The 26,182-nt window shown below is 49.6% G+C and overlaps 3 protein-coding genes across 3 annotated transcripts; 2 read left to right on the top strand and 1 right to left on the bottom strand.

The window, feature by feature from the left end:
- Positions 1–981: 981 nt before the first annotated feature.
- wfdc2 (WAP four-disulfide core domain 2) lies at positions 982–2,300 on the top strand. The gene is made up of 3 exons (XM_029157628.1): positions 982–1,140; positions 1,512–1,649; positions 1,746–2,300. The coding sequence occupies exons 1-3, from the start codon at positions 1,038–1,040 to the stop codon at positions 1,877–1,879; spliced, it is 375 nt and encodes a 124-aa protein (XP_029013461.1). The 5' UTR covers positions 982–1,037; the 3' UTR covers positions 1,880–2,300.
- A 637-nt stretch (positions 2,301–2,937) lies between these two features.
- On the bottom strand, positions 2,938–8,369 carry pigt (phosphatidylinositol glycan anchor biosynthesis, class T). The gene is made up of 11 exons (XM_029157618.3): positions 7,813–8,369; positions 7,240–7,417; positions 6,925–7,052; positions 6,722–6,822; positions 6,452–6,626; positions 6,275–6,372; positions 5,782–5,938; positions 5,146–5,346; positions 4,264–4,429; positions 4,046–4,129; positions 2,938–3,931 (listed from the first exon to the last, which is right to left on the bottom strand). Exons 1-11 carry the CDS (start codon positions 8,192–8,194, stop codon positions 3,682–3,684), a joined length of 1,920 nt encoding a protein of 639 aa, XP_029013451.1. The 5' UTR covers positions 8,195–8,369; the 3' UTR covers positions 2,938–3,681.
- A 347-nt stretch (positions 8,370–8,716) lies between these two features.
- On the top strand, positions 8,717–26,174 carry phactr3a (phosphatase and actin regulator 3a). The gene is made up of 12 exons (XM_029157621.3): positions 8,717–8,993; positions 18,727–18,891; positions 19,167–19,334; positions 19,712–19,927; positions 20,043–20,271; positions 20,365–20,624; positions 20,713–20,866; positions 24,269–24,324; positions 24,543–24,604; positions 24,689–24,829; positions 25,022–25,098; positions 25,554–26,174. Exons 1-12 carry the CDS (start codon positions 8,891–8,893, stop codon positions 25,567–25,569), a joined length of 1,647 nt encoding a protein of 548 aa, XP_029013454.1. The 5' UTR covers positions 8,717–8,890; the 3' UTR covers positions 25,570–26,174.
- The last annotated feature ends 8 nt before the right edge of the window (positions 26,175–26,182 follow it).

Genomic DNA, 26,182 nt, shown 5'->3' with positions numbered 1-26,182 from the left:
ACAGGGAGCAGTGAGTTTATTTTCAGAATACTTCACTACTGGTTTTGTTTCAGGAACAAAACCCACATTCATCATAAAATACAAATAATAATAAACAGAATCAACTAGTTTATTCTTTCTACTACTACTTTTCTCTACTTTGTCATATTGTAATTGTGACTATTTTTTAACGCTAGCACATGTCTTCATCCACTGAATTATTCCTGTTGAGCCGGGCATGGCAGTAAATAAATCTACAGCATTAGTCTTTCTGGTTCCCTGGAATTAATCCAGAGTGTGAACACTTTTTTTTTTTTATTATGAATACAACGGATGGAGTCATTCTTATTAAGACTGCAGCTTTGTGAGATTATCCCGCACATTTAATGCCGACACGTTCCGTTTTGGGCCTCATGTTATCAGTGCTGGGTGGCTGAATCCAACAGATAGCGCAGTCTCCCAAGAGAAGGAGCCAGAATGAAGGCGAACGCGCTGTGCTGCCTCGTGCAAAAAGCACCGGGTGATTATCGCGTTTATTCCTGCGCGTTTGACCGCAGCTTGCTGTTCTCCACCGCTCAGAAGTCTGATTTCATCTACGGCACAGCGAAGAAAAATGTGAGATGAGACGAGCAGAGGCACATGCTACTCTCTATATGAGCTGATTCAGCAAAGATTGGCTGTGGAAACAGATCTGAGTGCAGATATCAGCTTGTTTGTTTTATTAAAGTCAGGCCGACGCTGCTTACAAGATATAATATGATATAAATTTTGGGATGCTCAGTACGGGGAGGACTTCATTCACAACAGCCTCCAAAAGCATCAACAGGTCTCAGCATCAAACATCATAACTCATATGATGGATTTTCATTAGTAATAAATGTAGCTGTGGTAAAGTTTGACAGAGAAAGGGGTGTATAAGTAAATCTAAACCCTGGATAAGGGGTGGGGAGTGTAAGTCTACTGGCACAGAGACCCAGCATCCTCTGGAAGCTCGGCCTGCAGACGCTGCACAGGGATGTTTGTCCAAACAGGACTACATTCCTGTGCAGGAAGTTAACATGGAGAAACAGTGGCCCGCGCTTTGTGCACTGATCGTAGCACTCGCTGCGTTTGTGCACCTCGCCGCCGTGGATGCTGCAGAAAGCCATCGCAGCCTCACAGGTATGTTTGTTTTGGCTGTTGCTGTAATATTTGCGGTTTCGCTCTCTTGTTTGATGACGGAACCCTTGTTTTGTCTTTTTTTTGCTTCATTGCTTCTTCCTCGCAGAGATTTTCCGAAAACCAGGCCACTCTCCTAGTTGTCTTAATGTTGTCTCCTCAAAGTGTGTGTGTGTGTGTGTGTGTGTGTGTGTGAGAAGACTGTCCTGTCCACAAACTCCAGCTTGAAGCATGACTCACAGTATTGAGCTTTGTCTCAGCTGGTAAATATTTGCCGGATTCTTCTCGATGTCTGAACTCACAGAACAGCCCCCTCCTCAGATCCTCCTGTTTCGGCCCTCTCTTTGTGTGCACTGATGTCTCTTTCTCTTCAGCGAAGCCGGGCCTGTGTCCTCGTAGGCGCTGGGGCTCAGGGATGTGTGCCGAGTTTTGCTCCAGAGACGGCGACTGCCCCGGCGATGACAAGTGCTGCCACAACGGATGCGGACATCAGTGCATCGCGCCGTACACAGGTTAGGACGCGGCTTTGACGTACGGTCACAGTAGTGGAGGCTGGAGGTCATTCTGATGAAAACTCCAACCGGGTGTGTTTCTTTCGGGTGCACCAGTGAAACCAGGGCGCTGCGCTCTGCCCCAGACCACCCCCATGTGCGCCGAGTACTGCTACCACGACGGCCAGTGTCCAGGGGAGCAGAAGTGCTGCAGGACCACCTGCGGCCACGCCTGCAGTGAACCCTGCTGATCAATCAGTCACGGTCAAAACACAACATACTCTCCATTGGTTTGATTATAGTGACACACTTTGGAAGCATATCTGAGCACTGGATTCATGTGCCTGTGGCTGTTAAGTTGTTTTTTGAGCACTTGGAAAAGCTAAACTATGCAATAATGAGCTGTTCTCTTTACACAGTGTCAGTCTTTACACGCATGTTTTCTATAAATCACATACTTGAAAGAAATGTTGGCCGGGAGCTGCTCACATTCCTCAAAAGACCTGCAGGATATTTGTAGAATGACTTGATTAGTTGAATTACTTCTGACTTCATTGTCAGTATAATTGATGTATTGTTTTACAGTATTTTTTTTAAAACATGCTTTGCAAATTCTCTGAGGTTCCGAAGTATTTTATGTTCCGTTGCATTACAATAAACATGTTTCCAGGAGCTTGGGATGTGTTACGCATTCATCACTTTTCTAGGTGCAGGTCTCCAGTTTCACAAGTCTGCTTTATTTGATTTCTAGGCGAGAGCTTGGCTGTAAAAACAAATGAACATTGCCAAGACTGGAAAGTGCTTACTGGCATAAAAGTGCAACTATTTAATGAGGTGGCTACAAAGAACACCGATGCTCAGATGTTTTCTTATTTATAAAGAGCCAGATTTGGCTTAATAACTTACAAAAGCATCACTTGGCCACTGACAAACATATGCTCCACTGTGAATAAGCCGCCACTGTAAACGGTGATGAGCCACTTATCACAGAGAATATGCAGCCTTGATAAACAGACTCCAAGGACCGAGCCAGCAGAGCTACACATTCGCTCTGGCTGTGGAAACCTACATATTTGCACACACATTTGGAGAGGTTTGCAGCTGACCAGAGATGAACATCACTTATGTGGAATGTGGCCCTTTCCTTTGTTTTTGTTCCGCGCTGCCGCCAAACATGCCGGGGTGAGAATAGCTGAATGGCCAAATACAGAGACGCCTGTGTTTGTTCTCCCTGGGTCTGCCAGAAGTGGGGCCTGGTCTGTTTACACAGAGATGTAGAGTAATAACACTGCAAGGAATCTGAATAAAATAATGGCAAATTTCCAGGTTTATTGAAAAGGCAATAACTTAAAGTGCTGCACGTCCTGTACCACTTGGACGCTCAGGCGGACAGAACACAGAGCAGGCCCGATTTGAATCTCTGTAAAGCTTCCAAAGAATATCCATCCAGACTGACCGAGAACATAACGGATGGCTGAATTATTATATATTTTAAAGCTAGTAATTAATTTCTATTGCCTGCAGACAACTGCATTAACATTTACAGTAAGCATGCATCCATGGAGGGGGGAGTGTTTAGTAGTTGAGCCTCTGTGTTTAATTCGCTGTAACACAAAATTTCTTATTAAATATTTCATCACAACTAAGGTTCTGACCCAATAACCAAGTGTCACTTCGCCCATGGAGGGACGAGCTGTGGGTCAGGGACACGAAGGCCTTCACATCCAAGCTATGACCATTTATAGTGCAGTTTCAGACCGGTGCAATCCCATCGTATTGGGACGTAGTGTAGTTCTGGTTTTCAAACATTCCCTCAAGAAAAACAAACCAAAACCTTCTGGTGGAATTACCAGTACTGGCTGCTGCTCTCACTTGGTTCCATATACTTACAACCAAATTTTACATATCATTGTTGCCGTTTCTCCATTTAAAAACAAAACCTTCAGTTTGACTCCTAAAACATTCAATCCAGTGTTTAGCTCAGTCCTTCCCTGAATATCACATGGTTCCTCCAGCAGGAGAACTTCCTCTCTAAAGGCCTTCCTGTCCGGCCTCAGAGTGGCTGCACGCCCCTCATCTTGCGGATGATGTTGGCTAGCCGCTTTGCCAGTCCTGGGCTGGGCTCCTCTATCTGGAAGCTTCTGGTGAGCAGGTTGTATAGGGAGCCGTAGCCCACGGCAACCACAGTGCAGGTAAGGCAGATGACGTTATAGGGCATGCTGAAGTCTGGCGTTGGCAGGTTGACCAGAAGTGGCTCCGTGTAGATGCGCACAAAATAGCTGGACTCCTCTTTACAGGGAAAACTGGAGGGAGATTTGACCCAACGGTGACGCACGCGTCTCCACAGGCACTCAAACAAACCATGAATGAGTAGTAACAAAATACATTTTCCTCCTCACATCAAACACTATACTTACAAGTTGCTGAAAAGAGGCCGTTCCAGGCTGCTGTTAGTATCCATGGCAACGATGCTCGGTACAAGAGAGCTGACAACAGATGATCTGGATGTCAGAGGAAAAAGATCGGTCATTTTGAAAATTAAAGGGAGTGAAATTGCTAACAATGGAACCCCTACAGTGACTGTAGACAACCTGAAACCATCTCATCTACATCTGTAAATAAGCAGCGTCCTCACCCGACATAGAAACCGTGATTGGGATCAGGGGTATATTCAGTCCATTTGAGCAAAGCCCTTTCAAACTGTACTGTGACCTCAGTTACACAGTTGGGAGGAAGCTGGATCAGCATCTCCAGCAGGTGGGGCCTCTCGCGGTCCTTGGATGGTTGGTAGTGGATGTAACCTGGCAAAAAAAAGAGCAAGTCTTTATATTGAAAAACATATTATGCATATGGGCCATGTTTCACTGTATATTAATGCATTTAAAATTAAATTAACGATTAAAAGAGTAGGTATTAATAAATGTCTTCTGCCACAGCTTTCAGAACCTGACTCATGTTCTCCTCCTTGTGGTGAAAATAAGCATCTGCATGGATTCACATGCATCAATTCCTGTAGGGGAAATGGGGCAGGACTAACTAAATAAATGTCATTTAGAAGATATTATGATCTGTATAGATGGCCAAAAATAATAACTGTGCATGTAAAATTACAACCATAGTATATCATCAACCTTACCATTACTGTAAAACAGGCAAACAGACAATAACAACACATTTAGCATCTCTAAAGCTGCATTTGTAATCAAATACAATTGATTAGCAGGAGCCTGGTGACAATGAATCTACAGTTAAATGCTGTGTGTTATGGAAATGGAAAAAAAGCATGTGAGTAAGGGAGATTTAAGTGAAAAAAAACACAAACAGTTTCAACTAGATATGGGTGGAGTATTAATCTATTAAGGCTAACAGACTTTGTTAAATGTGGCACATGCATTCGACAAAATGTTTTTGACTTACAAATATAAAACAATGTAGCAAATTCTAAAGTAATATAGTGTAATTGACTCAGACTTTGCCTCGTTTGTGGGCAAAGACATTCTTCGCTGCTTTGACTCACTGGGTTTGTTGTCTTTTCCTTTGCTGGTGACTGTGAGTGTATGGACATAGAGACGGAGATACCAGGGCACCGAGTCCAGGAGCAGCACAGGGAAAGACCTGTACGGGTGGTTGTTGTACATGAGTGTGTGAATCTCTCCTGCTTGCAGCCCATAACCAGCCACGTAACGCTCGGCGTGGAGCAGAGGACGCAGCATGTGACCTGCGGATGGGAAGACAGAGAGCATAGTGTTGACTAGACAGAGCACGCTTAAATTTGTTGTACCTGTTACAATGACAATAAAGACTATTGTATAGATGCCAAACATTGCAGAAGAGAAACAAATTATTTGAAAAGTCCATCATGAAAGGTATTGCTTAATAAATGTATCATCCAATGTAAAAGCATATACAAAAGAACATACTGCAAAACATAATGGTCGAATGCGGCTTTTTGAGGACCTTCTGTCCCCAAAGTAGAACAAGATGCAAACAGACAACATTTACATTGTTGAAACACAAGAACTGAGGACAAACAACAGTTACAGGCTACAAAAAACAAATGCGGACGTTCATTCAAATACTGGAATCACAAAAAGTGCAGCGTGTGTTCAGTCCATCACATAAAGCTGAGCCACGCTCTGCTGTGTTCACTCACCTTCACTAGATTTCCAGCGGATCAGCAGGTTAAGGGAACGCATGGTGCCAAAGGTGATTTGTTGGGTCAGGTCGTAGACTGAGAAGGTCCGTCTGTCCCCCATCAGCACTGCCTGGCTCAGCAGGGGAGTCGCTGGTGTCAGCTCAAACAGCTCTCCCTATAAAATGATATTTGTCTCAGTAAAAACTACTAATCTCCACAGGGCACAGTTAAAATATACATTACAAAGCCCAGTTGCTTTTTTTAAAATTTGCAAACAATATTTCGTGTTCAAACACAATTTAACTGATGAGGGCCGCCGCCCTGCTGATTTTCCACCTTTCCCTGTCCCAGCTCCTACTCATTACCTTGACCAGGTGTGTTCAGTCAATGACAAGCTGGAAAAGCCAGCTGACACACCTGATCAAGGTTATCAGAAGAGACAGATGGAAAACCAGCAGGGACAGCGGCCCTCGAGGACCGGAGCTCGACACAAATTATAAGGAACTCAAACCTCAGGGTTGTCTGTGATGTCAATATAGATTTTACTGGAGGAGGCCAGAGGACAGGCTTCTGTCAATGTGCGAGAGAACATCTTAAACAGAGACCACTCTGAAAAGGGAATAAGGAGAAATGATTAAAGCCAATAAGACACCGCTACAGCCTAAACTTCAACATGCCCTTTACTCACCCCGTTTGCCCTGCCCAGAGGTGTGCAGGTCAAACACCACGTTCAGCGTCTGCCTCAGCTCCCAGGATGTGGTTTTGCACTCCGAGTCCTGACACACGGGTCTGATGTGAACTGCCTGGGAGTGAAAACTGCTGTGGAAGAGTTTCTCGGACTTCAGCAGGACAGAGAGGCCAGCCTGCAAGTGCAACACAGCCAAACAGTTAGGTAACCTGCAGCCAATAGAATGTGAACATTGCGTTCATACAGAATTAACCTAGGACACACACACACCTTAGAGCCACATGGCAAAAGTTTCTTCCAGGGCGTCAAATTCTCAGTGCAAACGATTTCACGTGGAAGCGTGGCATAACGAAGGAACCGGTGGTCCGTCACTTCAACAGAGAAATTAGTTTAATATTACGCTGCAGGTTGTTGTGTGCACTTGCATCATTAGCGTTCATGACTAGAATGCAAATAATAAAGCATCAGTTTACCGTTGTCTATACCCAGCGGTTTGAAGGAAGCGCTGGGCTGAACAGTGTTGGTGGAATCAATGAAGTTGAGCGACGCGCAGAAAATGCCTGACAAAACATTCGTCAGCTCCTTCCACATGCCGTCCACACTGAAAGGGGCAGAAAAGGCTGAAATGACTGGTGCAGCACACGCTAGATATTAAGATATTAAGAAACAGAATTCAGTACACATTAACTAGTTGATAAAAAAATGAAGCATGTGTGGCTGTTTTATTGTTTTCCCCTCGTTTGTCCCAAGATGTGATTGCGTTAAGAGGAACTTTTCCCATTACTCACTCTGTCACTGTGTCCTGGAACCACACCCAGAGTTCGGCCCCGGGGGGAGAGGGCAAGAAGGGCTGCCCCCACTGCATGGTCCTCCAGTAGCCCTGCGTGAAGGAGATGTGAAGCTCCCGCACCGAGAACTTGGAAATGACCTGGCCCACGGATTTGGGGAAGAGCCGGTAATGGGACACTGGAAGACACCGGACCGTTTGAGGTTAAGTTTGGGGAAAAACAATCTGTCTTACTGTATAATGCCTGCAGGAATACGCTACAAACGACCAAGCTGCTGCTATACCATCCCATTAAAACGTTCTAATTGAATGATGTGTGCATATTTTATGCAGAAGCACTTAGTGAAATAAAGTAAAGGCTTTGAAAGCGTTATGTCACTACAGTGAAAGCATGAGGTTCAATTGTAATGTTTCATTAGAACCCTCTAGACAAGACATTTCGGAGCTAATCAAAAATATATTAAAACGACAAAGCACAAAAAAATAGCAGTTTATCGAGGGCGTAACTTTGGTAAGTGATCCTTTCTAATGGCGCGCAGAGTCGCACAGGCTACGCTGCTAACTGTTAGCCTACCTTTGTTTCCCTTCATGAAATCAGTTTCCCACAGGGTTCGGAACTGGAAGCTGGCGTAAATGTCTCCGGAGTGCAGCGGCCTGATGACCAGCTCCTCCTGGAAATCATCTTTGGGTTGCGGTACCGTCGTTCCGGGGCGAGAAGCGTCACGTTCGTCTGGTTCGGCATCCGCCGGAGCCGCGTCTCCGACCTCGGTGGCTTCCCACCGTCCGTCCTCCGCCGCAGGGTGCCCCGCAGCTTCCGCGGGTGTCCGTGGACTGTCGGCCTCGGCGGCGCGATAGCCTCCGGTCGGCGTCGTGTTCTGTTCATTTGCAGCCACGAACACAGACAGACCACAAAGAAACAGCAGCACAACCGAAGCGCTGCACCTGCGAGCTGCCATTTTCTTCCTGCGACGGCACTTCCGCGTTTTGCGTCACGCCTTCGACCAGCCAATGGGCTGCGTCCATATGGACGCCTGTGGCGCTGATGTCAACCTGTTTTCTGAAATATTAGGATTTAAAACTATATTTAGGTGTTCGTATTGAAGCACGGTGCAAAATCAATAACATATTTTTTATTGTTTTTAATATTTAGGTCTCGTTTGTTTCTTTATAACAGAAGAACTAGTAGACGTTTATTGTGGATTTTTGGCATTCATGGCATTATCTGGGCCACAGACCGACGGTGATGCGCACAGACCCGACGCAAACGGCGCGAGGGGAGAACGCATCATTATAATATGACTGCATAATTATTTTAATTATTTAAAATGGCGAAAGCACCGTAAAGTCAGCGTGTGCGGCATATTTTGAGGGTTTAGATGAATATTTGCTGCAGAAGGAAAACGGGAATCATCGGGGGCACATCACCCCTCCCACATCCAAACATCACCGCGCACACAGTCCAGACACACACACACACACACACACACACGCACACACGGAATTTCTGCTCAGCCATGGCTCCCTGGTAGATGCTCAAAGCGGCTGTTGTCAGAGCGAATTAAATCCGCTCTCCCTCGCTGCATTCCTCCTGACCTTGCCTGCCTCTGCTCGGGTTTTCAATATTTTATTCAGGATTCCTGCGCCGTCTCCTCATGGCTACATCAGATGGACTAGACGGCTGTCTGCAACGAGGCAGATCTCAAAGTGACCCGAACATACTCACCGAACCGGGCATCGATTTGGCTCACGGCACAGGTAAGACGGACGCGTCATTGTCTGGGCATTTGTGCGCCGTAATAGCAAGTGTTCGCGTGCCGCCGCTTCCTGGGCGATGCAGCGGTTTCCGAAAGGCACCCTCGCGTTCTCCGTGGGGTATCGGCACGTCAAGGGGAGAGGAATTAGCGCATACGGCTGCGTGGCTGCGTGTAAAATGCAGACTGTAACACCTAATATTGGTGCGTCTTATTGGAAATTAATGTGGCATGTCACAGTCAGTGAATGGCCGCGTGCCCTCCTCCAGGTTTGCGCGTTATACAGACGCCTGTAGCCCGTTGGGCTGACTGTAAATAGTGAGCTAGGTATCAGCGTGCAGGCCGTTTAACATGACATTAACGCGTGCAAAATTTACAGTAGCTATTAGGGTTAACTTGTGCGTGATGACACCGCCCCCCCCCCCCTCCATCAGCACCGGGACGAACGCATTTGTTGTCTTTCCTGAGTCACCGTTGGAGCCTGGTGATCCTGGAATCACACGGGCTCTGGCTGCGCGGCGGGGTTTTTGGTGTGTTGCATTGTGTGAACAGCCAAAAAAAAAAAAAAAAAGAGGCCACGTTCCGTGCACATGTTGCGGCTCAGGCGCTGCACAGTGACAGCCATGACGTCTCCTCTCGCTCCCATGCTGAACCCATGTCCGTGAGATCGGTGGCCGGTGTCCGGCCGTGCACGTGACGTCGGCTACGGGCGGCGATGCCCGGCCGCGCGCGCGCTCATTAGAAGTCCATGGCTCGCGCAGGTGCGCGTTGCAACATGGAGCCCGTGTGTGTTTATTTCTCCGAGGTCTGTGTGTGTGGTAATGAATTGATGGGTGGTTAATAAGAGGAACACCGGGGAGCAGCATGGGCTGCACTTTCCACTCCGGCTCCAGCTTCTCCTCTCGCGCTCCTTCTTCTTCTTCGACGTGTTTTCTGTAAATGCCTCTTACTCTTCATTTTTACGTAAGTGAGGCTATTTATGGTCGCATTGTGTGGGCCTAGAAAGAGTCATTGCCGACACCCACACACAGTTACGCACATGGAGAGTGCTCCAGTGAATGATTCAGAAAAAAAAGAGCTGTCATTCACCTTTCAACTCTTCTGTTTTTCCCCATCTCCTCTGAAATCAAACCCCTCTGCACTCATCAAGCGGCTTTGGCACATTTTTAATAGACCCATGCTGGGTTGAAGTCCCCTATGGATGACTTCATTCGCACGTGAGTGGATGTGATAATGCCACGCCGGGTCCCTGACACACCTGAGTGAACACGGCAGCAGCTATCGGGCCCCACATGCTGGAAAATGCACAACGCCGTCAGTGTCTTCAGCCCGAATGCACTACGCGATTGAGAGACACAGTAAGAACAGTTGTTAGTGCAAGAACAATGTCGGTGTCTGGCGGCCCAAAGTACACAACGCGACCTAAGCCCCCCCCCCCCCTCCCCCCACGTGTGGATCATCACTGTCATCTGCGTCTGGGACTCCAGCCTTTGCCAAAGGATTACTCTGACTCGCCTTTCTCCTCCCGACACACTGTACAGTGGCAGCGCTCGCAGCTGGCTCCGCGTCCATGCGCCCGCTGAGCACCGGGGCGGGACTCGATGGGGAGCGCAGTTCCAGTTGACCCCCGGAACCGGAGCCACGCTTTCACCCGAACGGCGCCTCGGACGGTCCGAACAGCGGCCTCTGGGAGTCTGGATGGAGACGTCCTCACGCTGTACACGCACAGGCGCGGCTGCGTTTGAGCGCGTTTAGCCTGTTTGCTGAGGCGAGGGCCCTTTGGATGAGTCCGCTAATAGAACGTCACTTTCACTCAAATTTCCACTGAGTCATTGCGAAGTGTCGGCCAAGGTAATGGGGTGGAGAGGACACCTTGAAGCGCTGCGGACAGGGAGCGTATCCAAGCGGGGCTCCGCTCCATGAAGTAATAGTTCTGCCCTAAACAGAGATGCACCCCCCCAGACGGGCAGGGGATGAAGACTTAGCCTCAAAGTAGTGACATCAGACTCCCATTAGGACGAGTAGAATGGAAATAGCATTACAAATGGCATGAATAGGGTGCAGGTAGCGCCTTGCTGTCAACAAATTCATTATGATGAATTTTACCTTAATTCCATCACCAACTGCTCCTCCTCCTGTCATAATTCGCCTTAAAGCCGCAAAGACCCGGAACCGCTCGGTCCAGTGGTGGAAGAAGTGTCCACCCCGCCCCCGCCAGCGCGTATCGATCAATGTTTATTAGGTGTCATCCGTCTCCACAGGCCTTATTGATACCCGGATAATCCTTTTAGAGCTGACATGGGGAGAATCTCGGAGGACTGCAGCTATAAGTTGAGACCCTGTAATAAATAAGATGTATCAAACTCTGACTAAGCTGAAATTGAGGCGCGGTGATGACTCAAACCCAACCGGAGAGGTGTCTTGTGCATAATATCTCACGCTCCGGCCTCCATGAGTAAATATGGGGAACTGTGACTCAATGCTCTTTATATAACGTGGTCCCCATTTAATAAGGCTTCGTTTAAAACAAACGAGGAGATACACATCATTTTAAATTAACTCTCAACTATTATGAAAACCTAGGAATAAATCGACTCTGAGCAAAAACACCAACACGCACTTGTTCTAGCTTCTCACGTATCAGAACCTGCTGCTTCTGAGTTGAATTCCAAATGCTTGATTTATTTAATACTTCATTTCTGTAGAAATCGTGAAGGGGAACAATACAGTACTGTAGCTAGATGTGATCGTCAGATGAAAACAAACATCCAGTGATGACGTTCTTACCTCCTATTTTCAGGTTCAGGGGTGTAAATCACACCAGACTCGTCACGGGAACCCTTAAGGGGCCGTGACTCACTCAAGGCCACCTGTTGGCGGCAGCCACTGGGGAGCTATGATGCACAGAGGTCCCCAGGAGCTGCACGAGAAGTCGAGTAAAACACTCAGACATCCAGAGTCTGGCAAAATCATCAAACTTTTATGGGTTTCATTATTAAGTGATGTCGCTGAGACCGAGGAACAAAAGTAAATCTCGCAACCACTGTACATTTTACAGATGATTCTGTGCATGGTTTAACACTGATGCAGTCATTGAGGAGCAGTGAACGTACAGTGTGTGGGAAGGTTAGCGTTGCTCACTAAGGTGATGGGAATAATTGGAGGAGGAGTTCATTGCTATGAACTATTATACTGAATAGTCCTGTGATTGGCCATGATTCAAGCATGTTGTCCTGTGCAGCAACTCCGTGCTGCTGCTGAATGACAAATCCCGCCTTTATTGCCTCATGGACAGAACTGCAGCTATTTTCATTATTTATTCAGGTAGTGATTTTTTTTTTATGTTTTAGTCTGCATATTTCTTGCTTCGTCAGGCGAAACATCCCAAACCGATCTCTTGTCTCATACCTCTGGGACTTCACGTACACGTTGTGCGCATTGTAACGTTCTGCCTCCTGATGATGACCGGCAGACGCCTTTTAGCCGCCCAGAGAAATACGGCGTCAACAGAACCCCTCTGCGGACGCGGCAGCGGATCAGGAGCTTGACAGCGGTGGAGACACACTTTACAGGAGAGGAAGAGAAAAGAGGACGGAGTTATCGAAGCGGCCACATCAGGAGCTTTGAATCTCTCTCTCTACCTTCCACCTTCCTCTATGTGATGTCTTCCTCGGGGACTTTTCTCATTTTCTCCCGGAAAACAAACACCTTGGGTTTAACGTGTTCCACCCTGTTTTTTTGCACCATTGTTGCACTCATTGTCATCTCCCTGGACAGACCGTGACAGTGTGGAGAACAGCGGGCGGGAATTTGAAACACATGTGAATTATTACCGCAAAAAAAAATAATTTTTCCTTCCTTATTGCCATATGTGGTTCATTAGGAGCCACAGGTCCATCATGTTCACCAGCTACTCACCAACTCTGTCCAGCTGCTGCTTGATGCTGGGCAGGTGTTACGTATTTATAGAACAAACCTGCGAACAGCTGAACCAAAAAAGGGCAGGTCATTGAATCAAAAGCTCTATGAAGCAGTTAGGATATTAATTACAGTCAACTCCATTTTATTTCCCTAAGACGTAGTGGTGACATTTCATACTAATGTTCATAGTTCCAAGTTCAAACAAATTACATTCTTTCAAAACCAATATACATTTCAAACCTTGATAAATGATTTCATTGTATATCTCTGCCTGTTTATAACTGGGGTGTCCCTTCAACCCAGCGAACCTGTCGGCTTCAGTCAAAGGTCGATGATGAGTCCCCTTTTTACCGATAAGTTCCCATGTCTGGAAAATAGAAACATAAAGCACAATCAGGAGAAGGCAGAAGGTCAAGCAGCTAAAGCGCGCGCCTCTGTTAGAAAAGCTTTAAATCAAAGGCAGAGTCCTTCCACAGAGTGACTGTTTGATAGACACTTACACTGTTATTGAGCATCCCTACCAGGACTCCTCTCTGGAGATGGCAAATTAAATACATACCCATATCAAATAGCTGTACTAGAAGCAATGCGCTCGTAAAAGCAAAATGAATCGAAGCTTTTCATTGTGTTGGTGGAATGTGTGCCAGTAAGCACGTTGCCGGAGCAGAGTCAGACGCAGTTGTGTTTAAACCCTGGGCTGCTGTGAGGTGTTTGAGATCATTACTGAGAATAATTCGAACAAATTAAGCTGCACCGGGGCGTGAAACGAGAGGGATTTGGGCCTGGAGGAGCGGGTTTCAGCACCACGGACAGCGCCAGGCCACGCAGCAGCTGATCCGAGCTCCGTGCGCCAGATCACAGACGCGTCAACTCGACCAGACTGGAGACAGAGGCCCAACTTTTTTTTTCCTTTTTTATTTCACTGATGACACATTAACGAGAAGAGCACATTGTGCAGCTCCAGGCACAAGTTCCATTTAATTTAATCATCCCATACGTCCAATGTGAGCCAAAAGCTCTAATCCAATCCCATTAAAACCGCTATTAGAGCAGTGGCCAGTACAGACGCTGTGGCCATTATTGATGAGCGAGTGGCTTCTGGCCACTTCTTCATCAACGCTTGCCCCCGTCCCATTTGATGAGACCTCAACGAAGCCGGTGCGGTCACACAACTGAAGGTCCACAGCAAAAAGAAGTCACAGAGAAAAGCACTGAGTCACAAAACCAGCAGTGATGCTGGATCTGTTGGATCTGAACACAGCTTTACTAGCGTTTGCTAGCTTTAGCTGCAGCGCCTGCTGTTAGCATCAGGTCGTGTTAATGGGCCCCAGTGCTTCGCACCTGCGGCGCTGTGAATACCTCTCCTGGTTTAAACGGCGGCGGCGTCTGCTGCTCCTCCGTCTCTCCCGTTCGCGGAGCACGGAGGGTTCCCCTCCCTCCAGAGCGACCGAGACTGTGGGCTTCTCCATCAGACGCAGACACAAAAACACCCGCACGCGCCCTCGCTCGCTCGCTCGCTCGCTCGCTGCGAGCAGACGCCGCGTTCCCTCACGCGCGCCACCTTTTCAGGGGGCTTGTTCTGAATCAGTGGAAGTAACAGGAATAAATTACACAGCGCTGCTCACCCACCTGACGCTGCCTCCGGAGTGTGTAACCAGCCTCATTGACTGAAAACTCCCACACGGCTGCTGCTTCTCACCTGTGCATCGACTGCAAGACGGAAAAGATCGAGCGAGCGGGAGGAAAACATTGTTCAAGGACAGTTTAAAGCGCTCGTTAGGCGCAATGAAGGCTTTCTGTCACAGTCTTTCTACTGGGAAACTCTTTCTAGACACAAGGCTGCCTGAAGATATGAAAGGGGCTGAATCAATCTGTGTGAGTAGATGAGCTGCGGTACATGATTCAGAAGCAGGAGCCACCAAGGGTTGACCCCCTTAGAAAAGTGATGGAAAGGACGATGCTTCTTATTTCGGGAGTTTAGACTGGGGACACATTTGTTTTTGGACTCGTACTGTGTCTTCACACTGTTGTGGATGAGGATGTGGCAGCTGCAGACAGACAGTCTGGCCTTTTTTTCGGTTGTTGCCACGTGGGCGTGTTCCCATTCATACCCGTACCGGTTCCATTTGACAGATTCAAGTCGACCCCAGGGCGTTAGCCTGTTCATGCTAACGGGTTAATGACTCACCTGGATGCACGTGATGACGTGCGCGTCCCTATAACAATCGCAGGGCGACATCTGAATTGGACGGCGCCGACAGCCGGCGCGTCGTTTGCTTGTCTTTCCAGCGATGTCAGTCAAATGTGGCCAAACCGCACCCCCAGACTAGTGACCAGGTCTGTCAGTAAGAGCCACAGTACTGTGAGAGTGTTTCACCTGGTTATTAATGGGCATGGATGTGACCTGCCCACTGAGTTTAATGTGCATTTCTACTCAGCTGGTTCAGTCTTAGTCTGAAGCCATGTGGTTTTCTCCTGATGCCATTTGCCATTTTGTAATTAACCTTTCCAAGGATCAAATATCTCAACAAGTTTTACAAGTATGAGGTCAAAATACGGACGTTTCTTTCTATGGGAAAGAGTTCTGCATTTCTTTACAGATGCTGTATAAGCAACGCCTCATTAGCTTTGAGTAGGAGCTCATTCGCTCCGCTTTGCCCTTTAGCAAGTCAACGTGCGACCGCCCGTAGAAACGAGGAGCGTAGCTGGCGTCTTGGCGCGGCGTGAGGGGGTGGTGCGTTCAAGGACACATTGTCAGAGTCCTGGGTGGAAGGAGAGGCCGAGGCTCCGTGGGGCCCGTGGGCACAAAGGCAGTGGAGGGGCTGCTGTTGAGCAGGATGAGCGCTTACTGTAGTTCAGAGGCACTTGCAGGAGGTACAGTATAATAACTGAGGTAGCAGCTGTGCAGAGCTGCACTTACTGACACATCAGTGCTTCCAGCCATAGTCTAATTTTAGTTTGTTCATCTCACAATAATCATGTCATCATGCTGTTATGTTTAGCATGTTTACCATCTTAGTGGAGCATCTGATATAAATCATGGCATAAATCAAATCGCTGCTGGTAGGAAAGTACCACCATATACAGGCACTAGCGTTCTGTAGTAGTTGTGGGTCTGGAGCAGCTTCCTCCAGAGTTCCAGCCCACAAACAGATCGACCAAAGCAGCAGCTGGCGGCTCCAGTTTAAAGCTGAACACGTTGCAGAGACGGAGGTTCCACACGCGCGCGCGCCCCGTTCCGCGTTCACAATGAGGCGCTCGTTTGTGTTCTGAAGGCGATCCAGCGAACACCTGAAACCGCGGCGGTGCCCATTATTTCCTGCCGCCCGGCGTGACTCCCTTTCACAGCAAGTCTGAAAAGGTCACAATATTTTCCCGTTGCATTCGGCCCCGCTCTCACGTTCTCTACATCCACAACAGAACGGCGGCTGCGAATGGAGGGTTCTGCAGAGATTTTCTGTTTAATTGAAGAAAGCATTATGAATTATTATTATTATAATGAGACGATGTGAGATCTACTGTGCTCTACTGTGTGTGTGTGTGTGGGGGGGGGGGGGGGGGGGGGGGGTCAGCAAATACTCTGCTGTATTTGCTGACAGGCTGGTTAAATGGGGTGTGGTCCCTGGTGGCACTAACAGGCTCCGTTTCACTTTTCTTGCCAACTCACTTTATCACACTGGCCACTTTATTCCGCCTGGACTCCTTCCTGTTCCTGCTGCATTATTCCAGAATAGACGTGCATTACAATAACCAACATTCGCCTGCGTTTTCGTGGTAGTTTATGAATCACGTTAGCTTTTTCATGTAATCTTCCCTAAACTGAAGCTGCGACACGGCCGCCTGATTGGATTCACCCACGTACTGTGCGTGCAGGCGACGACGGGCGCTCTATTGGTTCACTGCAGCGAGACACGTGGATTTGATAAATCCTGTTTGCATTAGCATATTAATTAGAAACGCACATCATGGCCGCGTGGCGCGTGCCGTTAATTCATGCTTATCTGACACACATTTCGCGGCGTCCTCGTCCGGCGGATAAAACAAATCTCCGTGTTGGTGCATGTGTTTCCGTCTAATTCCTGGGCTCCACCCGGACTCCTGTCATTTCCTCCGAACAACCACTCCTTCTGTGAAAAATGAAGAGTTACTTGATATGCATTACAAATAGCTGCTTCCTGATTGGCCGAGCCCAGACGCTCCTGCGAGCTCTTCCGTATAGCAACAGCCCCCTCCATCTCTCCTTTCTCGCCTCTTCTCCCTGGAATCCCCCTTTTCTCCTCCTCCTGCCCCCTACCCCACCCCCCCTTCCTCCAATCTCCTTCCCTCCTTCAAAATGCATCCTCCATGTGGCTTCACTGCCTACCCACAATGCACTGGGGGCTGCCACTAGCTTTAGATGTGGCGCGCGGTGCCTGTGAAGGGGGCTTCGTTCCTCTTCCCTCTAAGCTACGGGCCGACTCGCTCCTCCCGCTGGCTCCCACTGCTGCGGCAGCATCTGGACGTGGTCGCCATGGCAACAGCAGCAGGCCTGACCCCACCTCCTCTGCCTCTCTGCACACACACATCTCTCTCTCCCTCTCGCACAGACGCCTCTCCCCCCTCCTACTCCCCCTTATTTTTAAGCTTTTTTCTTCCCCCCCTCCGCGCGTTTACATCGAGCTTGACCTGGATTGTGCGCGTGGCGCCGTGTCTGCAGCGCCGCATGTGTGACGGTACTGACGATGACCCGATGAGACGGGCGGACGTGGTCAACTGACCTGTTTCCAGGACTGGAAATCACCCGTTATAATCTGAGCCCTGAACCCTCCCTTCCGCCCTCCACCCTCTTTTTCCTGGTTTGTCCCTTCTTTGTTTTGATTTTTTTCCCCATCTCCTCCTCTGTTCTCCTTCGATCAGTACCAGCGCACACTTTCCACCCATGTGCTTCAGGGAAATAGCAAGAAGCTGCAACAAAGCCTAAAAGGAGTCAGCTGTATCCTCCCTCCTCCATCACTGTGCTCCACATCACACCCCGAGCCTTTCTGCAAACCACCCCCACCGTTCGCCCAACGCCCCCCCCATCACCAATCCTTCCTTCTTCTTCAGCTGAATATTGGAACAAAGACATCAGCCTCCTGAAGGCAGACGTTGCCTGGTTCAGGGCTTCAATACATGACATTTATCGCACATCTCCCCTCTCTTTGCACTTTTCTGACTAGAGGTGAGCAAAGCAGCAGCAAATGGGTCTGTGGAACCATCCTGCGCCTGCTATGAGTCACAGTCATCATTCACTGATACGTTTCCTGCAAAGACAAAAAAGGGCTCTCTGTGAAAACGTGGGAGGGCAGGAGGTCGGGGCAGCTGCTCACATTTACAGAGACAATCGCGTGAATATGTATTTGCTGAGAGATTCTTTTCCGCGTGCTGTTGTTTCGCATCACATTTATCGGCGGTTCCACGCGTGCGAACAGGCTGCTAGAACATGTGAGTGAGTGACACTGGGACGCATGCGCAGCCTGATGCAGCTCCTCCACCTGTTGGACGCGTGCCGTCGCGAGGCTCGTTCTGTCTGTGCACGCTCCCACATTCCCTCCAAACTTGAGCTGTGGGGGACATTTATTTTGAAATGACGTGCGCCTCAGTGGGAGGGACTTGCAGGGAAATCACATAGGAGAGTGCGCCTTGATCGCATTAGTCTTGTTTTAATTGAATCCGTTCACAGCACTTGGACTCCATCATGGTTTATTCAGTAAGGTGAGCAAACTAATTGTGTTCTGCCCCCCCTTCCCCTCACCTTCCCCATCCTCCTGAAACCGCCCCGTCCGCCGTCTCTGCAGTGGAGCTCGTGGACCAACAGAGGGTGCTGAGGACGGGCTGCCTGGTGTCCGGCGTCCACACTCCACCCATACGACGCAACAGCAAGCTGGCCACGCTGGGGCGCATCTTCAAGCCCTGGAAGTGGAGGAAAAAGAAAAACGAGAAGCTCAAGCAGAGTTCCACAGGTACCGGTTCCACAACAACAGGTGCACTCGCACCTTTGTTCTCATCGGCTCTAATCAGTCACCTCAGGAAACACAATGAGAGGGTGTGAATGCAGAGATATGCAAAGAGCTTTCATCTGTATTTGAAGACTTTAGAGAAATGTTCTTGAAAATTTAGTTCAAATGTTGTGAAGTTAGGACCTGTTCACTTTCATGAATCCTCAAAACATCTTTTGTTGTTGTTGTGTTGTTCAGCCCTAACTAACACGTATCTCTTCTCTCCGGCCGTGGCACAGATGTAGCATTATCCAGCGGTCTTCTATGCCACGACCCAAACTCCCCCACCCAGGGCTGCTGCTCCGATGGAGCCGTCCTGCTGGGGGGGTTCGGAGGACCTCTTCACCCCAACCTCACCGTCAGCAGCGTGGAGTACCTGGGTCCTGAGGAGGAGAACCCGGCCTCAGGTAGAACACTGGTCACCAAACACTCTGCTGCGAGAACGAGTCTTTGGCAGGTTTTTACAAGTGTGAGAGATCTCAAAAAGCTACGGTCAGCTGTGAGAAATTGCAAGTCATCTAATACAGTTATAATACTATTTGTTTACTTGTCAGGTTTTTTGTATTAGAGAATGTTTATACAAATAGTTGTTTCATTTATCGGCCAATAGAGGGCAGCAACGTCAAGTCAATGACATCTACAGCCTGTAAAAGCAGAAACAACAGTTTTATAGGATGATGCTGATGTACAGGACTGAAATGATTTCATGAACTCAAAACTAGTGACAGTTGTTCACTTTCCTACGTGTGATCACAATAATCTTCATTCCGTTCACGTCCTGCAGCAGCAGCCTCGCTCCAGAACTGTGACCAGGTGGAGGAAAACACGCCGCGGCCGGAGGAGGAGTCCGGCGAGCAGCTGCACCCTGCCGGGCTCTTTCCCGACGGGCTGCAGGACGCGGGGGAGCACGCGGATGAGAGGCAGGAGGAGGAGCCTCCTGCAGGAACCTCCCCGCCCCAAGTACCTCCCAAGCTTTTGCCCCTGCTGAGCACGGGAGACGGTGAGTGGCTGAGGCCTCAGGCTCCAGTGATTTACTAAGACAACACAAGCTATGAAAACTGCAGCGATGACCTTTAAACCAAAAAAAAACAAATCCACGGTTCTTCTGCTTTTAGATTCGGGCCCCGTCTCGCTCCCCACTCACCTGCCCAACTCCTACCTCCCCAAGGAGCCTCCACCCAGGGCCACAGAGAGTCTGGCTTCAATGACTCTGCCTCTTCGAGGGCCCCTGGCCAATTCCTCAGGGTCCCCACATCTGGGCAATATGATGCATCCTCCCATGCCCCCCAGCTGCATTATGGAGGAGCTGCAGAGAGCCTTCGCTTCCAAAAACAGGCAGGAGAGGTGAGTCCACAGGCCCTGAGGCCTTTGAATTGAGCTGGGGTTCAGCTCCACTTTCAGCCATAATCCCACGCGGGCCCTGTTTGCGCTCCACAGCGTCCATGAAGGGTGTGAGCAGGGCTCCCCCCCTCAGCTGTGGTGTCCCGACGGGCGGCTCTCTCGCTCCTGCAGCTCTGAGAACCACCACCACCACCACACGTCGCCGTTGGTGGGCGGCTGCGTGGGAGGCGGAGGGTCCGACTGGCCCCGGAAGGAGGCAGAGGAGAACAAGGAGAACGTGCGGCTGGACCAGTGCTTCTCCAACACCTCGGGCCTCCCCACCGACCTGGACGGCTGGAACGAGTCGGTCATCTCGGGTGGGTCGCGGGCCTCAGAGGAGAGAACATGTGGGACGGATGGGACTGAGGCGGCGCCGTTAATGCGTGTGCGCGTGTGCGCTTGCAGGTACGCTTCCTCGCAGGCTAAGGAAGGAGCTGCTGGCTGTGAAACTGAGAAACCGGCCCAGCAAGCAGGAGCTGGAGGACCGGAACATCTTCCCGGCGCGGAGCGACCAGGAGCGCCAGGAAATACGCCAGCAGATCGAGATGAAACTGGCCAAGTAAGCAGAGACTTCCTGTTTGTGGCTCTTATCTGTCAATGTGGACAGCGTGAATGTGAGCACTGCTTTAGCTGCGAAAATGTAAACGCTCTGCATATCTGTTCTGTTGATCGCGTCAGTTACATAAGAGAAATCTTTTGAAATACGCACAATGTTCTCGCCGTTTCCACGGTGCAACGAGTACAGACAGACGCCCCTTCCAGGAAGTCGCTCAGTTCAGCTCACTGACGTCCGTCTGGATTTTAATAAAGGCCTCTTCCGATGCAGACGAGAAATGTAGTGTCTGTGGACGCATCACGAGGCTCCGGGTTCTTTATCGGCACTGTGTCAAACAGGGGCCTGGCGCCACGTTGCGCAACGCCTGCTACAGTAACTGGCAGACGCACCGCCCACACCTTTCTGCAGGAGCGGCTGCAGACGACGGAGAGGTGCAGCCGCTCCCGCCTGTCGTTAGGACGCGTGTACGAAAGCGTTCCGTTATTTGGAAGGTGTAAACATTTGGCGTCCGGGCGAGGACGCAGCGCGACTGCAGCCAGTGGGAAAGAGGCTCTACTTGTAGCGCGGCCGTGAGAGGAGCAGCTCCTTATGTAAAGGCTCCGGTCCTGGACATGCACGGACCTTTACGATAAAAGGAGTCCAGCCCTGCTGTGTCGTGGGCCTCATGCTGTCAAATGCAAGTGAAAGCGCTGCGTTGCTGAAGGGTGTTGTGCCGTTCCGTTCAGCAGCTTTGACTCGTGTGGGGTTAAAACCGCTGTCACGATCCGTGATTGAGGCTCTGAATAAATCATTAGCATTCTGTAGCAGCAGTTCAGCTGGAGCACATGCTTCCATCGCGCTGTGTGTGTGTGTGTGTGTGTGTGTGTGTGTGTGTGTGTGTGTGTGTGTTTGTGTGTGTGTGTGTGTACACATTAAAAGCACACTGCGACATTTTGGGGGGGAATCCTTGTTAAATATAGCTGAGAATATTAAACGGAAGCTAAGTGTCATCTCATAAAAAGAGCTGATTTCCCTCGGGCGTTCGTACTAAATGACTCCCTCACACTCGGGTTCATATCCAATCGGCAGCTTCTAACGCTGGACGCCATGGGGGGTGCAGCGGAGGGTGACACCTTGTCCGTTGGGCGTGTCGGGGATGGATGACTTTTCTATCTTTGGAGACCCCCTCCGCGCCGTTTGTGCTGCAGTCGCACTGTGCCGTTTCTAATTTTAGCTCCTGACTCTGTTCAATAATGCATCTGCCTGTGCACTCCCTTCCTCGTCAGGCGGTTATATCAGCAGAAATAATGGCGGGGGGGGGGGGCAGGGGCAGGTGGGCGCCTGCTACTGTACTCGCAACAAGAAGAAAGCTGGGAACGGCCACTTTTGTCTTCAAGCACAGTTGGCAAGTGAAATCAAAGACTGAAGGCTTCACCCGCCCACTTGATTTATTTTTTGTTCTTTTGTCTGGATTTCGTATCCCTCCCTTGGCTGACAAAGTCAGATTTTCTATTCTAGCGCGTTTTATTCCAGAGCATCCTGAGTGGGAAACGGAAACCCTGATGCCAGCGGGCGTCCATGCGTCATCACTGAATTCTGGGGATACCTTTTAAAATCGCATTAAACTGTAGAAACCAATAGGGGAGAAGTCTAATCTGGTGAGTCAATGACTTCAGAAACGCCCCAAGAAATCTGTTTTCTGTGACCTGAGAGTAGCAAAGAGTCATTAAGTTTTATGAGTCCTTATAGTCACGAAGCAATAATTGGCTTTGTTACTAAAATGAGATTTAATATTGACCGTGACTTCTGAATTATTCAGCTCACCAGCAAAGACAAAAATAGCCACAGATAGTGTCTGTGAGGCACACACCGTTCTGAACAGCAGTGAAATCCCCATCGCGGTGTTGCTAGGGAGAAGTGAGAATTTCTGCAGAAAGACACCGGGTGTCGTTGCTAAGCAACACAACCGCCGGGTCAATAATACGGTGGATGTACGTGTTCGCCGGGGCTCTAGAAGTGATTTTCTGTTTTATCAGTTTAAAATCGAACACGGTCGCACCTGCGGGAACAGTTCGTCTCTCAGCTTGTTTATTCCCGTTAAATTCCCGAAGCAAAATGAAAGCGTGCGGCGATGTTCCAGCGGATGAGGACAGAACATGTCTGACCAATCACTCAGTACATGAAAGTGAAGAATCGAGAGCGGCAGGAACGACCCGAGCGCCGCAGCTGCAACCGCCTGCGTTTCATTCCAGTCCCACTCCTCACGCTCACATGTTGATGAGCAGAGGCTCGTTACATGCCAGTCCTCGCCGCACTGACCCTCGGACGGTGTTGAGACGCGCCTGGGCGGAGGTGGAGTTCCACTCTTCACATCTTCGAACCAGGAACGGCTCAGCGTTCGTTACACAACCCGGTCACACGCCGCTGCCTCCTTTGTGCGTCTGTACACGAAGGCTGTTCAACGTTAGCCGAGGTTCAAACTGTACTGGCACGGGAATAAAAGATTCCATTAATAATATTAGCGAAGGTTTGACTAGACACCACCAGAGCTGCTTTGTGTGGGTCACAGCGTGCGTGACCTAACTTTGATCTCCTACAGAACCGCGCTGTAAAGGGTCCAGTGTTGCCTGAGTCAGGGGATAAAGGTGGTCCCGCTGTGCTGATGCCGGCTCTCCAGCCTCTCTGTCCTTTCCACCTCTGGAGGGGCCCTGCCACATGCTGTGCCGCTCACATCTATTATTTATACGAAGTATGAATAGTTCACAGGCGCAGGGAAAATATTGGATTTTGGAGACCTTTTGGAGGCTTTGATAGTGATGAAAGAAGGTTCGTGTGATCTGAATGTTCAGGCGATTCTGAGAAAACACTGCAAATCATAAAGAGTATTTCATTCCGTGTTATTGTCATTTCTCTAAACCCCAAAATAGATTTTATTTTTAGCCGTAGTATCATGCACTAGTGACCCAGTGTACATCACGAGGAGGTTGGGGATGCCGCGAGTGAGATCCCCTAGCCCCGCCCCTCTCATTATGTATGCAGTAACCAGGGAGACTGGGGAAGTCGCGCCTCAGCAGCCCATCACGACTCAGCTCAAAAGCGCCCGCAGTCGGAGCTGGATAGTAGAAAGGAGAGGCGGCGGACAGTGAACGCAACCCGGCGGCGGCTCCTGAGATGCAGCGTCCCGACAGCCGCGAGTGATTCGGTAGAGTCTTCTCAAACGGGGGAATCGCGCTCCGCTCGTGTGACTGTTCCAGATGTGGGGAGCTCCTCTGCCCAAGCGTCACAGCCGCGGTTTGGATGCGAGATGGAAACATAGGGGGTTCCTGTCGAGAACGCGAGTCAAGAAGCTGCAGCCGGTGTAAAGACGGGACGGAGTCCGGCTGAAGGCGCGATGGTTCAAAACGTGGTTCTGGTGTTTCTCCGCAGGAGACTGAGTCAGAGACCGAACGTGGAGGAGCTGGAGAGTCGGAACATCCTCAAACGTAAGTTCAGTTTGTTTCAAAAACCCTTTACCCAAATTATATTTTCAGCTTAACAAACGCTGTAAAAGCTCCGATAAACGCGTAAACAACGCTAATGCTCAAAGTGCGTAATTGACGTTACTCGACCGCCCGACTGCTCATCGCCGCATTTTAATGTTGCAGATGATATGCGCATCCTTCAAATATAGACGTCTAACGTGTCTGTTGTCTTGATCCAGAGAGAAATGACCAGACGGAGCAGGAGGAGAGGAGGGAGATCAAGCAGCGGCTGAACAGGAAGGTGCGTGATCTCCTCCGTCCTGATGTCACGTACAGTCGCTCACAGTAGCGGTCAGCTTGAAACCCCCGTCTTCTTCTGTTCCAGCTCAACCAGCGGCCCACGGTGGACGAGCTGCGGGACAGGAAGATTCTGATCCGCTTCAGTGACTACGTGGAGGTGGCCAAAGCTCAGGACTACGACAGGAGAGCAGACAAGCCTTGGACCCGGCTCTCGGCGGCGGACAAGGTGGGTGAACGCTGGCACAGAATGCTCCCACTGATCACTGGGATCACGATGGGTTTACTATTGAGGATGCTGATCAAAGTCCCCAGACTCCAAGAGCGCCGGCATCGCGTGATGCCGTTACCGGCTTAACTCACTAAATCTCCAGATGCACTTAGGGACACGCTAATGCCGTTTTCCCCTCGTTCCCCACAGGCCGCCATCCGAAAAGAGCTGAACGAGTTCAAAAGCACGGAGATGGAGGTGCACGCCTCCAGCAAACACCTGACAAGGTCGGTGTCCTGAGCTGCGCGTCTGTGTGTCCTGTGCGCTGGGGAACGCGTGCGCGGTCTATTCTCTGCAGCAGCCGGCTAAATTTAGCTCCGCTCGCCGTCCGCGAAGCTCCGAGGAGCTAAAGATAGATGGGAGTGCTGCTAAATGAGGGGGTAGTGGGGATTGTCCTCTCGACAGCATGTAGCGCCTGGCACTTTGAAATGGGAAAATGCAACGGCATCTTTGCATAAGCTTCTTTGCAAAAGAGGGCTCCTTGCTGTGAGCTGAGTGACCCAGAGGATGATGGGTAGAGAGCAGCACTCCGGCCCTCAGTGCATTTAATGGCTGCTAAAAATAGCCCCACGCACCCTATTAATAACCGGAGCTATAGCCAGGCTTGATGACAAAGGCACCCTGCTTCATCGTGTGTGAACTTCCCCCCTGACGCTGTTCCTCTGCCCGGTTCACTCTCCAGGTTCCACCGTCCGTGAAAACAGCAGGGACTTTCTTCTGTGAAGAATTGCTGAGCCTGGAGATTTTCTGAAGCTGCTGCGAGCTGCTCAGCGGCGACAGTTCAGCGAGCCTGGAGCCCGGTCGTCTTCCGCGTGTCTTAAACGTCCCTCCGACACCCTTGACTGCCGCGCCGTCGGTATGAGGCGCGGGTGTGGGCCGGGGGGCGACGGCAGCGTGTCCCGGGGACTGCTGGACGTCGCCACATGGGAGCTGGCTGCTGGAAGACTTGGAGCCTCTGACTCTTGGGACGAGAGCAGGGGAAAAAAATCAATCTTGTCATTCAGTCGGTGTTGTTTTTTTTGTACTATTTCATGGACTCATTTGACATGGCGGTGTGAATCCATGTTGTATGAAGAAGTTGTGCATGTGAGCAGCTTCGCCTTTTCTTACTTGATGAATAATGTGTCATTTTGGACTGTGTAAAGACTGTGCAGTCTGGGGGGGGGGTTGTACGGGGCGTGAATTTGATATTAACTGTACATACAGTATGTCCATATGAATGGGACTGTCAATGTCTTCACTCGAAAGCAAAATACCTTTGTAAGCACTACTTGTCTTCAAAATACAAGGTCTTTTCTAAGAATGGCCGGC

This window comes from Betta splendens, chromosome 7 (genome assembly GCF_900634795.4).
Source record: "Betta splendens chromosome 7, fBetSpl5.4, whole genome shotgun sequence".
NCBI lineage: Eukaryota > Metazoa > Chordata > Actinopteri > Anabantiformes > Osphronemidae > Betta > Betta splendens.
Note: the sequence above shows the minus strand (reverse complement) of the source record. Positions and strands in the feature narration are given on the sequence as shown.

Excerpts from the sequence above, each read along its gene's own strand:
- wfdc2 (XM_029157628.1), top strand. The coding sequence starts at position 1,038 with ATGGAGAAACAGTGGCCCGCGCTTTGTGCACTGATCGTAGCACTCGCT. Across the intron at positions 1,141-1,511 it reads AAGCCATCGCAGCCTCACAG|CGAAGCCGGGCCTGTGTCCT; the intron begins GTATGTTTGTTT and ends CTTTCTCTTCAG. Across the intron at positions 1,650-1,745 it reads GTGCATCGCGCCGTACACAG|TGAAACCAGGGCGCTGCGCT; the intron begins GTTAGGACGCGG and ends CGGGTGCACCAG.
- pigt (XM_029157618.3), bottom strand. The coding sequence starts at position 8,194 with ATGGCAGCTCGCAGGTGCAGCGCTTCGGTTGTGCTGCTGTTTCTTTGT. Across the intron at positions 7,053-7,239 it reads TTCCAGGACACAGTGACAGA|TGTGGACGGCATGTGGAAGG; the intron begins GTGAGTAATGGG and ends TGCCCCTTTCAG. Across the intron at positions 6,373-6,451 it reads CTCTGGGCAGGGCAAACGGG|AGTGGTCTCTGTTTAAGATG; the intron begins GTGAGTAAAGGG and ends TTCCCTTTTCAG.
- phactr3a (XM_029157621.3), top strand. The coding sequence starts at position 8,891 with ATGGCTACATCAGATGGACTAGACGGCTGTCTGCAACGAGGCAGATCT. Across the intron at positions 19,928-20,042 it reads CCTGCTGAGCACGGGAGACG|ATTCGGGCCCCGTCTCGCTC; the intron begins GTGAGTGGCTGA and ends TTCTGCTTTTAG. Across the intron at positions 24,325-24,542 it reads GAGTCGGAACATCCTCAAAC|AGAGAAATGACCAGACGGAG; the intron begins GTAAGTTCAGTT and ends GTCTTGATCCAG.